This window comes from Phocoena sinus, chromosome 1 (genome assembly GCF_008692025.1).
Source record: "Phocoena sinus isolate mPhoSin1 chromosome 1, mPhoSin1.pri, whole genome shotgun sequence".
In the NCBI taxonomy this organism is placed as follows: Eukaryota; Metazoa; Chordata; class Mammalia; order Artiodactyla; family Phocoenidae; genus Phocoena; species Phocoena sinus.
The window spans coordinates 27,005,116-27,021,404 of NC_045763.1; the positions used below are offsets into that span (position 1 = coordinate 27,005,116).

A 16,289-nucleotide genomic window follows, 5' to 3' on the forward strand; every position below is an offset into this window, starting at 1 on the left:
CTCGAAGGACAGTTTTGGTCCCTTACGGAACAAAGCATGAAGAAAAATCCCTGCTCTCCGCTCCTGGGAAGGAACTGAGTCTACACTCCTGGGGCTCAGCTTTTACCTTGAAAACAGGCTATGAATTCTTCGGAAAGTATATGTAGGCAAACCAAGCCACCACCCCAAAGCTGGAGCAAATGTGAATCCTGGAAAATTTGGGTTTGCCTGTTGTTTTGAGCGGGGAGGTGGGGGGAAGCCTTCTGTACCCTGCTTTCTACTTCCACACGCAGAAAAATTAGATTGACAACTTCTAAATCACACCTTTGTTGTGACAATTCATTGTGCTGAAGCTTCTGAAGGCATGGGGTGTAGCCCCGTGCCTGGGCACGCGGGCGTTATACGTTCAATCTTTGTTGAATTTGCAACGAGAGGCACGTCTCAGTGCTGCTGCCGGAGGCCACGTCTCCACACAGGCCTCTGCTCGGCAGGTCTCCAAGTCTCAACCAGCCTGAGGAGGCAGCCGGAGCGGGGTCTCCTCGCCTCTCCCCAGCATAGCCCATTCCTCAACCAAGCAAGACTCCAGATCGAAAGGTTTGCACTCTGGTCCTCAGTCCCTCTTCTCAGTGGATGAGCAGATAACTCCAAACCCAGAGGATTCTGACAAAACTCCTCCTCTGGGAATGAATGCTTGGCTGCTAAGACTCCGTGTGTCACCTTCTCTGGGAAGACCGACTTAGGGAAGGAGACGTACTCTGTCAGCTGCACGGAGGTGCCTGGAGCTGAACAGCTTGACACTTGAGTGTTGGCTATTCTGTCAGACTTGAGTTCTGCCTGGGATTCCAAGGTGCTGTGCCCTGTGGGGTGAGGAATGGATGCCCTGACGACTGGTCTTTCCACGTGCCAAGCAAAGGCTTCTCAAAAGCGCTTCTCACTGCTGTGAGGTCCTACAGCTGCCTGGGCTCAGCCCCCAGGATCTCTGAGTGATACTCGTGGGGACTCTCCTTGCCACAGGGCAGACCTCAGTGGACCTCTGTGCCCTCTGCTGGGGTTAGCTTCAACTGTTCTTAATTAACTTCGTCAGCCAGACACAGGTATTAGCTGGCGAGAAAAGTATGCGGGCATGATGTAGCCCAAGAACCCAAGACTTCCGATTAGCCAGGGGAATTCAAGAAAGGGTGTAGACTACATCCCCCAAAGCTCAGAAGGTGCTTCTGGGACCCCTCGGAGAGCCCCACCATCTCCTCTGAGGCTGTCTCAGCAGAGCATCTCCACTCAGGCATTCTAGTGCTATCTATGGTCCTGGCCACCCTAAGCCCAGTCGTAACCACAGACCACCAGCCACTGCAGACTGGACAAGAAGACTTAGTGGCTGTTCCCCTGGATTGTAAGGGAGTATGTTTGGATTCCTTCCAGGGGAATCCACGATGATCCAGGGGAGTTTACAGTTAGCCTGAGAGAGCTACCTTCAAGACCAGGAGCTTGACCTGACCCCCTGAGCAAGATGGGAGTTAACCAGGTAGCCAAGGGGAGCAGTCCTGTACTCAGCCCATCTCCTGAGACCCCCAGATTGCCTTTGTACATAGGACTGGAGGAGGGGTCTTTGCTCCCCCAAGAGAGGTAACCCAAGGCTCTCCTTGAAAGCCAACCCCTAGAAAAGGCAAGCAGTGCCTTCCCCAGGAACCACAGAGCCTGAGGACACCCACAACACCCAGCACTGATGGGGATGTACTTCTGGCCACGTGAGATGACAGGTTCATCCAGAGGCTCACAGGACGGGGGGGAGGGTACTGGGAGAGCTTTGAGCCCCAGCCCCTGAGCCAGCAGCTGTGAAAGCAGACCCTGACTCGAGAGGCTGTGTCTCCCCCATAGCTCTCTTAGCAGACACTGCAGAGCACCATGGAGAAGGCACGGTCTGTGCTGCTGCATGGGGAATGCACTTGGCATACACATAACTTTGAAAATTTTATAAAGGGAAAAGAACCTGTTTGCTCTGATTCCAAAGCTGAAAGCTGAAGTGAGAATGGTAGGTATACCCATTCCCCACCGGCCCTCAAGCAGAGGTCACAGTCCAGGATAAGACCCCTAAAGCTTGGTCAGTTTTTCCAGCCCCCAGTCCACCCAGGTGGCTGTGGTCCCCAGATGTCTTGGACCAGGACTCATAGCTGTAGGAATATGGCCTTCAGACTGTTTCTGCAGCTTGGTTCTGGACCTGGGTTGGACTGGGCTGAAATTTTGCCCATGATCCTCCAAGAAATCTGAGAATCTTCCAACTGGAACACATTTTTCTTCCTTACATACTGGTAGCACTTTGTGGCCACATCTATAAATTGCAGTAATTCAAAGATTGCTTTATAATAAAAGTATGCGCTTGCCACACTCACTAGACCATGAGCTCTTGGCGGACAAGAACCATGTTAGAATTATGCCCATCCCTTTCCCAGTTCCCTTTTCCGACTGTCGGGTGTATAGCAGCCCCTCCCCTCCACATTTTGCTGCATTCAGAGAAGTGAAAGGCAGGCAGTCGCAACATCGAGTTGTAACGTCATAGTACTGAGCTTTGCATCCCATGCCTCACTAGGATATCAATACTGAGGTCAACATTCCTTGGACCCCAGAAGGCCACCACCATCGTAACCACCCGAGTTATGGCAGCCTCAGCCTGGCCAGCCTCATAGCAGCAACATATGATCACAACATATGACCACGTACATCCCAGCCCCATGCCTCAAGAGGCTGCCATCTTGTCAGGAGACCAAGCCCCGCAGGAATGATCCCAAACACCCCTGCAAGCAACGGGCACACAGCAGGTATTCCCTATTAGTGGGGTTCACTAATCTGATCTAGAACACTTAGGAAGGCTTTAGAACAATCATTCCTGGGCCCCATCCCAGACCTGCTGAATCAGAATTTCTGGGGATGAGACCACGATTCTGTATTTTAAAAAGCCTGTGAGTGATTCTCATGATTAGCTGGGTTGGTCTATTTTGTATTGGGCAGGCCCATCAAAGATACCTCCTGCCCCCATAATGTATCCATTTAAAAATAAAGGTAACGAGTGCTGTTTGTGACCCACACTGGCGTGGGAGGAAAAGCGTTGACTCTGCTTCCTTGGATATGCTGGGAGCCTCCTTTGTGAGCCATCCCTTCACATCCAGTCTTTGCCTGATGAGACCCCACCCAGGTACACTGAACACTTTTATTCCACAGACTCACTTCTTACAGCCAGATCCTGAGCCCAGCCCAGCCACGCCTGACAGTCATGGGGAAGTCCCGTCCCCTCAAACCAGTGGGCTGAGATGTGAGTCTGGTTTCATACAGTCAGCATTTGTGGGCTTGCGAGGAACCCAGCACACCCACAGGCCCACAGAGTTTCAGGACTCTCCCCACCTGCCACCCCTGCCCCACCATGTGTGCCCCAGCTCAGGGACTGGGCTTCTGTTCTGGTTCTTGGTTTCCTATCCAGTCGCTGCTGTGAGTAAAGCTCTTAATGAAACTGCAGCCTCTTGCTGGGGCTGGTATACCCTGCACAGGTAGACCCTGTTCCCCTGGGTGAGGACCTGATTCAACCCAGAAGCCACCTTCGCCCATCAAGTATCTGCCTATTTAAGAATAAGGGTAACAAGTGATGTATGACCCACACTGGCCTGGTAGGACAAGTGTTGACTCTACTTCCTTGGATATTCTGATTGGAAGTGCTGGCAGGCCCCTTTGTGAGCCATCCCTTCATTCAGGGTTAGTTCTCTGAGCCTCGGCCTCCCTCGACTCTGGGTTACCTTTCCCAGGCTGCCCCTGTGGTCCTGGTAGGCTTTGCAGCCATGACTGCAGTGCCCATTCCCCACTGCAGGAGCAGACAGAGATGCTTCCCAGCTCTTGCCATCATCAGGACTTTCTGCTCAAGGAACTGACACTTTTGGAATACTGGGGTCCTTCTACAGAGCAGGCGCCCCCAGCTCTGCTCATCACTAGTACAGTGAGACCACACGTCTTCGGTGTCCAGGTGCTGGGGGCCTGGGTGACGGAGGAAGGGGGCCCAGAACTACACACGCTGGTTTTCAATTTCCAGGAATGGACCTGAAATTGACAAACTCGGACCAAAGCAATCCCCAGGTTCCCTGCTTCTCTCCCGGGGCCACGTGTGTGTTCACGGGACCTTTAAGGCAGCCCAGAGAAACGAGGAGAACACTACATCAGTGGAGGAAGTTCACACCACCCTTCTGATCACAGCCCCTGCACCAATCACAAGCAGTTCCCAGGAATATTATCCCTCACACCGAGGCTGACCTTTTCAGACCTCAGCTGATCCCAGTTCTAGCTCTGAACATTTGAGAGAGGCAATTTCCGAGGACTCTGGCCATTGTGATCATATTTTCTGGGACAAAGGAAAGGATGCTTGAAATTGCACTTGTCCTGGAAAATCTGGGATTATATATTTAGGGGGAACGCCAGGATTCAGCCACAGAGAGGAGGGAAAACGGGACATGCTTCATGTGTGCACGGGGCATTGCGGTCGAGGTGGGAGGGGAGTGAAAAGGCACCTGCCTGTTTAAAAATACAGCGAGCAAGAGACGTATGTGACCTACGTGAAGAAAATCACAAAGCTGTTATATTTAGAAAAATGAAAGTAGATGAACAAAGAGAGTGACACACCATGTTTCTGGATGGGAAGGCTGTGTAGTATAAAAACGCCTATTTTCCTCAAGTTAATTTATAGTTTAATAGGAGCACACATACAAAATCCCAATAGGATTTTTTTTTACTATGACAAAATGATTCTAAAATTAATCTTGAACAGCAAACAGATGAGAATAACAATGAATATTCTGAAAGAGAAAATGATTAAGGGAGGAAGGAGTAGTTTCCAGCTCTGCCAGATATTAGAACAGATATTATAAAACAACAATTAAAATTATTCAACACCGGTGCTAAGATAGAAATGAGCAGCACAACAAAGTGGTGAGTCAAGAAATAGACTTAACTACATTTGAGGATTCAGAATGTGGTAGAACAATTCATTTCTCTCAAATCAAAAGGGAAATGAATTACTCAATAAGTCGTGTTGGAAAACTGTGTAATCGTTTGGACAATATCATGCATTCATCTAAATAAACTCCAGATGGAATAACAAATTATATTTAAAAAAAAAATCAAATTACTGACAAATAACTAAAAATACAACAAGCTGTTTCTCAGATCTGTGGCAGAATGATAACTTTGTCAGCTCTGAAAAGAAATCACAAATATCAAGAGATTCGTCTGTATAAAAATGTAAAAGAACTGTACAATGTAAAATAACAAAACAAAAAGAAAGAAGAAAGAAAGCTAGAGATTGGGAAGATATGTGTATCAAATAGAAAGATCCTTCAAATTGGAAAGGAAAATACCAACATATACCCTCGCAGCCACACGTCAGGACAAACAATTGTTACACGGGGGTTACAAATAGCAAATGCCCCATGTCCTTGCTGGGCAGGACTGGACCCAGGCCAGCTGGAGAAAGGCCAGGACTGGAGTCTCTGTCCAGGGTCCTGTAATGGACAACCTGACACCACTTTCAAACCTCTTGTTCCAACGGGGGCATGCTTCCAGCCATGGGTACCAACCAGTCTCTCCAGACCCTACTCCCATGGACCCCACCTCTCTTCTTTCACTCACCCACGGTTGGCAGCAGCCAAGCCCTTTAGGAACCACTGCAAATCAAGTATGCAGACTGGGCATGTGTGTGTGCACGCGCGCGTGTGTGTGTGTATGTGTGTCAGCGTATCCAATGAACGTCCTCCTTTTGTAGAGGTCCAGATCCCCCCGGCTTTTCTCAGAACCCAGTACTGCCACTAGGGTAGCTCCCTTCCCAGCAGGGCTTCAAATCTGTCCTCCCCTCTTTGAGCCCCAACTATTCTAATAGCGACGACCTAAGTCTATGCTGTAAGAGCAGAGGGGCTGTTGCTTCCCTGTTCCACACCCACTACGATGCCTGCCCCATCGCTGGCCCCCATTGAATATGTGTTAAATAAAAGAATGAATCTTCATGGGGCAGGTTCTAAATGCATCTGATTCACCAACGCTTTCTAGTTGAAAAGCTAAATTTTGAACCACAAGAGCCCACTTTAATTTACATAATTATGTCTATCTTCATGTTAGAGCGAGCTCTTTGAAGTCAAGGGCTGTGCTCAATTCGTCTCTACATTCGCAGCACTTATAACATTTGGCACTTTGCGGAAGTTGACAAGGGTGTGCTGGAGGGATGTATTCAACTTCTACCTATTAAATTAGCAATTTTTAAAAGGCCGCACAAAGACTTGAGGTTTGGCGATGCTGGTAGAGGTTACAAGAGATATATGTGACCTATATGAAGGAAACCACAAAGTTGTTATATTTAGAAAAGGGGAAGTAGATGAACACCAGAGAAATCTATGCCATATTTCTGGATGGGAAGGACACGTATTATACGAATCTTATTTTTAACCTTAAAGCTTTCGCTGTTGACGTTATGACCCGGCACGACATTTTGGGGGAGAAACATAGGAGTATACATCAAGAGCTAGTTTTAAATGTTCCTACTCTGGCCCAACAACGTCATTCCTGGAAACTTATCTTAAGAAAATAATTCAAGAGAAGAAAAAAAAAAAAAAAAGGCCATACGCTTGAGGATGTTCATTATAGCCGTGTATAAAAATAATTGAACATAATTGGTAGCCGAAGTTACGGTCCACTCACTAGACAGAATATTCCATAGGCGTGAAGAATGATAGTTACAAAAGACATGTAGTAGCATGGCAAGATATGCAATATAACGTGAACTTGAAGAGACGGAATGCGAGACGGCATGTTCACTTTGATTAAAGCCATACGAAATATGTGTGTACAGGCATAAGAATCAAAAAGGAATGGCCAGATTTGAAAATGATTAAGGAAATGAATTAAGAGTATCTTATTCATTTAAACTTTTAAAATATGAGAATATACCAGAAGCCTGTGTTGAGTAGTGGCCCTTAAGCCCCAGATACTTATTGAAAGAGTTAACAGCACATTATATAGGACACGGCACTACGAGATCACCACTTCAAGCTAAGCAGCGTCATCCCCAGAGGCCCTCCGGTTTAGAATTTTACCAGGAAAATCCATACCCTCTTATGCAGCTGACTCTGTACATAGCAGGTACTCAATAAATCAGAATGGATGGATAAATGGATGGGTAGAAGGAACGAGAAAAAGTAAAGATGAGGAATTGCCTTTGACATCAGCATATTGTGTATTGGTGTGCAAATACTGATGTAGTCCCAACAAGGGACTACATGGATCTAGTCTTCATGAACTTATTTCACTCTTGTCCATCTCTGTTACTTCATGGGGGGTAACACAGACAACAGTTTGTTTCTGTAGTCTGGACGAATTTTGTTGTCCTAAGACTTCCCTGTTTCTCCTGCTGCAGATGACCCCTTGGATTCTGGATGTCTGGTGCCATAGAGAGAGTGCAGGATATGGAGTAGAAGCCTGCTCTGTCAATCAATAGTTTAAATTCCAGCCCATCATTTCATGGTTCTATAACCTCTGAGCCTATGTACCTTGTCTCCTCGAGCTTTGTTTTCATCTGTAAAAATGAGAGAATAAATATTCCATAACGTTGTAGGGAAGACGCCTATCTTCCCAATGACACAAAACATGTAATAAATGCTGGCATGTTCCCTTACCCCATGCTTCCTCACTGTCACTATTGTATAGATTTTAATCACGATCTAACACAAAATGCAAATATACAGATTTCATTGTATTTAGAATTTGACAAGACTAGGTTATCCTAGACTGGCGGTTCTCCATCCTGGGTGGCTTTTTCCCCCAGAGGATGTATGGCAATGTCTGGAGACAGTTTTGGCTGTCACAACTGGCAGCGGGAGGTGGGTGTGTGTGCTACTGGCTTCTAGCGGGTAGAGAACAAGGCTGCTGCTAAAATATCCTGCAATGCACAAGACTGCCCCCGACAGAAAAGAATCATCTGGCCCCAAATGTCAGTAGCGCTGAGGTTGAGGATCCTGATGACCCTAGGACTCAATCCATTTCTCTGTCCAGCAAGGGACAGGAGGGCGCTCGGAGAGGACCATTCCCCGTAGCATCCCTGTGCGGAGCACCCTCCTTTACCTCCCAACCCTTCAAGCCCCGGCTCCAGCCCTGCATCATCTGTGACATTTTCTCTGAGCCCCAGAGGACCCACTTCTCCCTCCCTTGGTCTCTCAAGGTTCGGCTGCTGGTTTGTAACTCGCACTGTGTACATCTCAGTATATTCCCATTTCACACCTATGCTACATACATTAGGCACTTGAGCAGTTAGGAGTCACACCTTCTCGTGGTGGTTTACAAAATGGCGAAAGGAAGCTGGCATTTGTGCAGTCTTGGCGTTTCTCTGGTGAAGGCTGTTTTGAAACTTCTTCTGCAAGTGGCTGTTAATGGACTGATAATTGGTTTCCTGACTTCCTTATGAAGTGTGAAGTATTCTGCTAGCCTGTCAACAAAGCATCAAGTGTTGTGCAAACCACCATCAGAGTTATTTGTATCTTCCTTCCCTTGTATCTCTTGTCGTGGAGGAATAAGTGGACAGGCTCTCGATGTTCCTGTGAGGGAGGTGAAGAGTATGTGTAACCTGCGGGGAGCTTTCTCACCAGGACCCCAGGTTGAGCATGTTTCCCAGGCAGAGCCCAAAGAGCTCTGACTCCAATGCCTGGCGCTTGGCACGGGGTAGACACACAGTAAATACTGTAGAATGGATGGAAAGTGGCACTGGTGCCACCTGATTTGGAGCAGTGATCCCTGGAGATGTGAATTAGCCAAGGAAGAAGAGAGAGTAAGAGGAGAGAAGCTGGCTCCATCTTTTCTTTCAAAATGCTTTTCACTGCGAGAGACATCATCTTCTTTAAAACCGAGTGAAAAAAAGACCATCTATTGAGCATCTACTGCTGTGAGGACAGATCGAAAGCCAACGAGATGATTCTGAAGTCTCTGCTTGCTACAGAAAATGTTTTGGAACAGGAAGGCAACGGTGTACTTGTGTAGTCTCGGCAGGCAATTCCCGAGTAAGGAACTCTTTTGAAGAAAATGTTTCAAGAGAAGAACAATGCACCGCTGTGCACTTTTTGGACAGATGTTCAAAAAAATTTGAGCCATCAAAGCATCCCCCCAATCCTCTTCTAAACCCTCAGAAGGAAAGAACAGTACTGTTTGCTAAATATTGTGTTAATATTTATTGTGACTAATGTGTGCTAAAATTTAGGACACTTAAGCTGATGTTTGCTAGAGGTGCTTTTCTATGTACATTTATGACCACATTATAAAACCCAGAGGCTGACTGTACTATTTTATACTTTTATAAGTGCTTACAGATGTTGTCCCTTTTCTGCAGATCACACACTATGATATATTTGATCTGGGATCAGGCAGAACGCCAAATTTTAACTTTATCCCTTGAAGCACGAGCTCCTCTGTAAATGACCCAGTTTAGAGAGTGGTTTCCAAGTATTCACGATGGAAAATGTGAGGACTGTCCATGTCACTGTTGTCTTTTTCTATAAATACGATCATAGAGGCTTAGAGTTTGGGGAGTGCCACCCCATCGGATAGATTAGTAAACCAAACTCCAGAGGGAAGTTGCCCTGGCCATAGTCACAAAACTGAGCCAGGACTAAGATACGGGTCTCCGGATGTTGAATCCAAAGTTCTCTCAGAGCACCCGGATTTTCTTAGTACCATCTTTTTTTTTTTTTTTTTTTTTTTTTTTGTGGTACGCGGGCCTCTCACTGTTGTGGCCTCTCCCGTTGCGGAGCACAGGCTCGGGACGCGCAGGCCCAGCGGCCATGGCTCACGGGCCCAGCCGCTCCGTGGCATGTGGGATCTTCCCGGACCGGGGCACAAACCCGTGTCCCCTGCATCGGCAGGCGGACTCTCAACCACTGCACCACCAGGGAAGCCCCTTAGTACCATCTTTCACCACCTGAGGGCAAAGCCCAGGACCTAGGGATGCATCAGCTTAGGGGCTGGGTACTCAGTAGAGAGCGGACAGATGGCACTCACTCGTGATCTTGCTTGTGGTGCAAAGGCCTGGGGCCAGCAGGCTCTCCCTGGCCTCCTCCACTGAAGCCAGCACCCCTGAGACTCAAGCTGTGTCTCTTACACCCAAATGACCAGAAAAGCCCTAGTAATGGGAGTACCTTGGGGATACCATCCCCCACCTCCCAGAATCATTCAGAAGAAGAAATGCCATCCTAGCCCCCCAGAGTGCCTGCTTCACCGTTCTCATCAGTAAGCCTGGGGCTCCTCTTCCTTATTTTATTATTATTATTTTATTTTTTGCAGTACGTGGGCCTCTCACTGTTGTGGTCTCTCCCGTTGCGGAGCACAGGCTCCGGACGCGCAGGCCCAGCGGCCATGGCTCACGGGCCCAGCCGCTCCGCAGCATGTGGGATCTTCCCGGACCGGGGCACGAACCCGCGTCCCCTGTGTCGGCAGGCAGACTCTCAACCACTGCGCCACCAGGGAAGCCCCTCTTCCTTATTTCAAACCACAGAGAGCACCGCCCCATATCTTCCAGGACTGCTCTGCCCTCATCTCTTCTCAGGTGATTGTAAGCAGTACCCAGCATCCTGTCAGCTTCCCTCCTGGAAACGAGGGGCCTGCTGAGCAGCACTTACAGAAGGTTCTAGAAACATTTCCTGAAACTACTTCTAAGAGCCAAAGGGTCAAGTAAATTCCTGGAGGGCTTGAGTGACAGACCCCACCCCCCTCTCCCCCGGTAGCGTTCTGCTCCCCGCATCTCTCAGCCTGTGAGGCAGGGAACTTTATCCTGGTTACAAGTGGCTGGCTGGCTCTGCTACACACTTCACTCCTGCCAGCTCTCTGCCCCAGAGACCTGACCCTTTCCAGTTCTCCCTGCCTTGTCTCACCTAGATGGATTTCAGAGATGGAACACCCACACTAGCTGGGACTCCCACAGTCTGGACCTTTGCCTTCTGAGGTCCTGCCTCCGACCCACCCTGGGGAACTCCATTCCACCCACCCACTCTGACCTGGGCTCGTTTCTAGACTGTCAGGCCCTTTGTTCCTGCCTGCCTGGAGCTGCCCCCTGCTAACCTCCCCTGCCCCTCTGGTCCCCTTGGCTTTCAGGGTACACATATCTAACCACACTGGGCCAGAGATGGGCAGCTAATTTCATGCAATTTTATTTTTTTCAGTAAGGGCGATTTGCTTAATGTGTATCTAAGAACGATTTGATCTTTAAACCTCGGCAAGAATTCTTACATAAGCTCGCAAGTCATCAAAAATGCTTTGTCAACTACACAAAGTGATTTTTTTGTTTGACAAGTAGAATCACCGTGGTATGACCCAACTCACCAACTCACATGCCAAACTCTCTGTCATCACAGATACTCCCTTATAGTCTCCCACGTCATTCCTCTCCCCGGCCCCAAGGGGCAACCACTCTCTATGAGGCAGCACTCCAAGGCCCTGAGAAGCCCACTGAGATGGCAAGAAAGATCAGAGGGTCAGTCTGTCTGCCCTTCCCCGAGGGAAGCAGATTGTAAGAGACGGAGAGGGGCAGTGGCGAGGGCTGGGAGAAGAGGTGACAGCCCCGAGAGGTGGAACCTTTGACTTCTCAACAAAGACCAAGCCTGCTCCCCTATACACAGTCCCCTTACACTTGCCAATTTCCCTGGGAGCCAGTACTTAAAGTATTTTTTGCGCCGGAAAGGGAGGTCAGACCATCCCAGAGAAAGGAAGAAAGGATTCCTTGTTATCTCCGGAGAACGGAGCACTCAACTCCAACCCTTTCTCTGAAAGATCAACAATTCAAAGACAGCTTGATCCCCATCCCTCCCTAATCCAATGCAAGAGGAAGCAATCTGATGAAACTTTGTATACATCCCCGCAAGGCCATGGTGTCTCATGGTACCCCAAGGCTGGCACAGAGTCTACCGTCTCACGAAATCATCGCCAGCACCTTCTGCCCTGGCTTGACTATATGGCGTCAATGACAGCAAGAAGGGTGAGGAGGAAATGTCAGGGTCTGACTTTGCTCTCAAGGGTCACCAGGGAGAGTAAGATGGCGTTGAAGAAGGCCCCCAAATGTCAAGAGCAATCATTCTCAGTGCTATGATCCACGTCACTGCCAGAAATGAGGACTCAGCCAGCAACGTTTTGAGGAGAAGAAACCAACCAGAGTGAAGCTACGGTTACGACCTACGAGGTTCCCAAGGATGGGGTCCGGATTAGCTAGGAAATGGGCCCCTGGCCTCTCGGTGGAGACCCCGAAGCGGCGCCCTCCCCGCTCACTTACACACGCAGCCTGGCTTCTTAGCCGACCACTGGTTATTCTTTTGGCATGTGATTGCCTTCTGCCCCACCAGCTCAAAGGCCGGCTGGCACTCAAACTGGAGTGTATCACCGTGGCGAAACCAGGAGCCTTCCCTCCAGCCGTAGGCAGGTATGCCAGGATCTCCGCAACTGCCCTGCTCGATCTCTGCAAGACAGGAAAAGAGAAAACAGAGACACGTGGTGACTCCATGCCTCTCGGAGCTGGAAGGCCATGCTGCACCTCCGCCACGAGGCTGGGCTCGGAGGGACCCAGGTGGGTTTTTGATGAGAAACCCTGCAAGGTCGTGTTTAAAACAGCATCTTGGGAGGATGAGGCCCTCCTGCTCTCAAATGCCTGGACTCTATGTCCACACAGAGTGTTCCAGGTGCTTGGATGTTTTCATTCAGGGAAGGTGGGTCTACATGCTTTGTGAGGCGCCTGTCCTAGGAATTCACAAGCTCACGGGTCGGAGCGATCTTTACTGACTTGACTCGCATTCAGATTGCTCACGTCACTTGATAGATTTTCAGCTCAGTCCCTTCCTGAGCCGTCCAGGCAAGCGCAAGATGAGAAGGTGGCTGACGGTTTGCTGCTTGCCTTTCCCCCAACCAGAGACTAAGTGAGAGTCAATATTCACTGGCTTCTGATATGGAAGCACTTTCACGAAGATACATTTTTAATTCAATTTAAGATGGGAGCAGGTAAAATGAAACACATGACTCATTAAGTATGCCTTTAAATTTTCATTTGATTCAACAGTGGTGAATCAGACAGGGAGTGGGTTCCCTGAGACGGCTCTGAGGGTCTGGGCTCTGGGGACATGATGGGCTGGCTGCCTCGTGGCAGAGTCAATCAGGACCCCGACGTTCCAGGAAAGGAGTCTGTCCTGGCCAAGTCCCTGGAGTTTCCCCCAGAGCTGCCCCCGCCTCCACCAGCCCCGTGCTTGGTGCTGTGAGACATGAAGGGCAGGGAGGCGGGGAGGAAGAAGCAGGAGAGAGGGCGGGTGAGGAGCTCTGCTCCCAGAGAGGAAGGCACCCTGCAGGAAGGACGCGAGGCATGGCTGATGTGACAGATGGTGAGGTGAGGACGGCAGGAGTCCTATGATTCGGGAGAGAGGTGGCTGGAGTAAGGGGAAGTTTTTGGACACCTTCCCAGGACTGTCAGGCCAAAGGGACCCTACGCTTTCCGTAGGCACCATTATGGGCTGCCAGGAGCCATAGTCCCCGAAGTTGCTGTGCATGGCCCCGACACGGGTGGTTCTGCAAAAGCTTTCTTACCACAGCTGTTGGGCCCTGTGGGCTGGTCAGGTGAGCCCCGAGTACTGCCACCTTATATGGATGGGCTGTTGACTGTCACACTCATGGTTCCCTACTACTGGCAGAACAAGGCATTCTTTGGCTGGGATTGTGTGTGTGTGTGTGAAAGAGAGAGAGAGATCTAAGTCAAACAGCAAGAGTCCTTGTGTTCGGGGGAGAAGAGGGGTCCGTGTGAGCAGACACCAGGGCTGAGAACTCAAGGGCGGGTCAGCTCACCTGCCTCTCATCTCACACGTGCCCCTGGCCTGTCCCTCTACACACAACCTGAAAGCACACCTCAACCCTCCTCTGAGGCTGGCTCTTCTCCTGCCAGGGCTGGGGGAGGGCAGCCACTGAGGCATTCCCAGGAAGGTGGCCCCTTGGCTCCAGATCCCAGAGCCCCAGGGGATCGGAGGAACGGAAGACGGGCCCCGGGACAAGTCAGCCTGCAGGAGTGAGCAGCGAGGCCCTCTTTCTTCTGGTGTCCCCAAACACGCTCTCTCTGGGGCGTGAGGCCTGTCACTGCGGACATCCTGAGACCTGGAGGAAGGTACCCAGTGTTTGAAGACAGAGCTGGGGCTCCCTGCCTGGGACAGGACCCAGGTTTAAGGTGTCCTGGTGAGGCCCCAGCATGCTGTAGAAGATGTAAATGCGGGGTCCACCTGCCTGCATCTTAGACCACAGCAGGTGCCCTGAAGGTGTGACCAGCTCCAGAGGACAAGCGTCCTAAGCGGGAGGAAGAAGCTGCCCAGGCCTCTCCACTGTGCAGGCCGGGCTGTTTCCACACCCATCCGGTTTCTCCTGCCGTCAGTGCGAGCGGAAGCATATAACGAGCACCTACTGTGTGCCAGTCCCTGTGCCAGACACTTGAGACCTGGACGTGGGCTCTGGTCTCAAGGACTGAACAGTCCTGACAAGGAAGCGAGTATTTACGACACAGGGTCGTTTGTGCCATGGATGCGCCCAGGAGGAGCAACACAACTCAAACTTGGAGGGTGGGGCTGGAAACAGGGTGCGGGGAGTGATGCACTAACCTTGCACACAAAACTGTAGGGAGCACAGAAACTCAGCCATCTAGACAAATACGATCTTAGTGCAATATTATGTTTTCAGAAAATCAAAATTGATGCCTATAAATCAAATCCAACATGAAGAAAAACACCAGAACTTAATAAAAAGACCAGATCCGACCCAGCACTTGCACAGCTCACCTCACTTGTCCCACCCTAGTCCTGGCCATCAGAGCCTGTCATTATTGAAATGCTATTTTTTTATCATGGATATTTTGCATTAATCTTGGTTTTTAAAAAATACTACATTAAAATATTATTTAATTACTGAGTTCTTTGGTGCTTCCCTTAAAATTATGCCCAAGGTGAATGTCTTTCTCATCTCAGCCCAATCCCAACCCTGGCATCAGGGAAGGCTTCCTGGAGGAGGCCTTCTTGGAGGATGTTTAAGCTGAGGCCTGAAGCCTGTGTAGGAGCCAACAGGTGAAAGGAGTATGTGGGATTCATTGCAGCATTATTTACTAACAGCCAAGCCATGGAAACAACTTACGTGTCCACTGATGGATGGACAGGTAAAGAAAACGTGGCACACACATACAATGGAATATTTCTCAGCCACAAACAAGAAGGAAATCCTGCCATTTGTGACATGGGTGAAACTTGAGGGCATTATGCTAAGTGAAATAAGTTGTACAGAGAAAGACAAATACCGTATGATCTCACTTATATGTGGAATCTAAAAAAAATGAACTCATAGAAACAGAGAGTAGAACGGTGGTTGACAAGAGTGCGGTGGGGGAAATAGATGCAGGTGGTAAAAGGATACAAAGTTCCAGTTATAAGATGAATAAGTCAGGGGGATATGATGTACAGCATGGTGACTCCGGTTAACGACAGTGTATTGTATATTTGGAAGTTGCTAAGAGGGTAGGTCTTAAAAGTTCTCAACACATACACACACACAAACTGTAAGGTGAGGTGATGAGTGTGTTAACTAACCTTACTGTGGTAATCATTTCACAATATATACATATATCAAATCAACACGTTGTACACCTTAAATTTACACAATGTTATATGTTAATTACATCTCAGTAAAGCTGGGAAGAAGAGAAAGGCATTAGTGGGAGGGAGAGGAGAGGAAGGACCCTTCAGGTGGGGGAGGAGCCCATGCAGAGCCTCAGAGGCTGTTTGCAGGACTGCAGTGATAGCAGTGATGATAACTAACTAATCGTTACGATCATAACGAACTTTTAGTTACAGAACTAATCACTCTAGCGCTGACTGTGTGCTGGCAGCCGCTCTGAGAACTTTACATAGTGCATCATTTCATCCTTACAGTACACTGTGACCTAGGTACTACTATCTCCATTTTAAAGGTGAGGAGACTGAGGCACAGGGAGGTGATGTAATTATCCAAGGTCACAGAGCCAGGAAATGGTGAATCTGAGGTCCAAACCCAGGTTGTATGGTTCCAGGGCTCTTCACCACCATGCCACATTGCCTTTCCACAAGCATGAGTACTTTCCACCAGGTGATGAGAGATGAGGCTGGAAGAGGCAGGCAGGGCCAACCCACAAAAGGGCCTGTTCGACCTGCTAACGAGACTGGACTTCAGAGTGTAGGCAACGCGGGCTCAGGAAAGGGTTTCATTCCACTTGGCATTTCATA

At 49.1% G+C, this 16,289-nt stretch overlaps 1 protein-coding gene across 1 annotated transcript in view; it reads right to left on the reverse strand.

Annotated features, from left to right (window-relative positions):
- Positions 1-16,289, reverse strand: part of CSMD2 (CUB and Sushi multiple domains 2) — a 661,952-nt gene that overhangs the window by 265,227 nt on the left and 380,436 nt on the right. Inside the window, exon 13 of the mRNA XM_032640663.1 lies at positions 12,296-12,478. Within this exon, the coding sequence (XP_032496554.1) occupies positions 12,296-12,478 (183 nt within the window). The remainder of the gene's footprint in view (positions 1-12,295; positions 12,479-16,289) is intronic.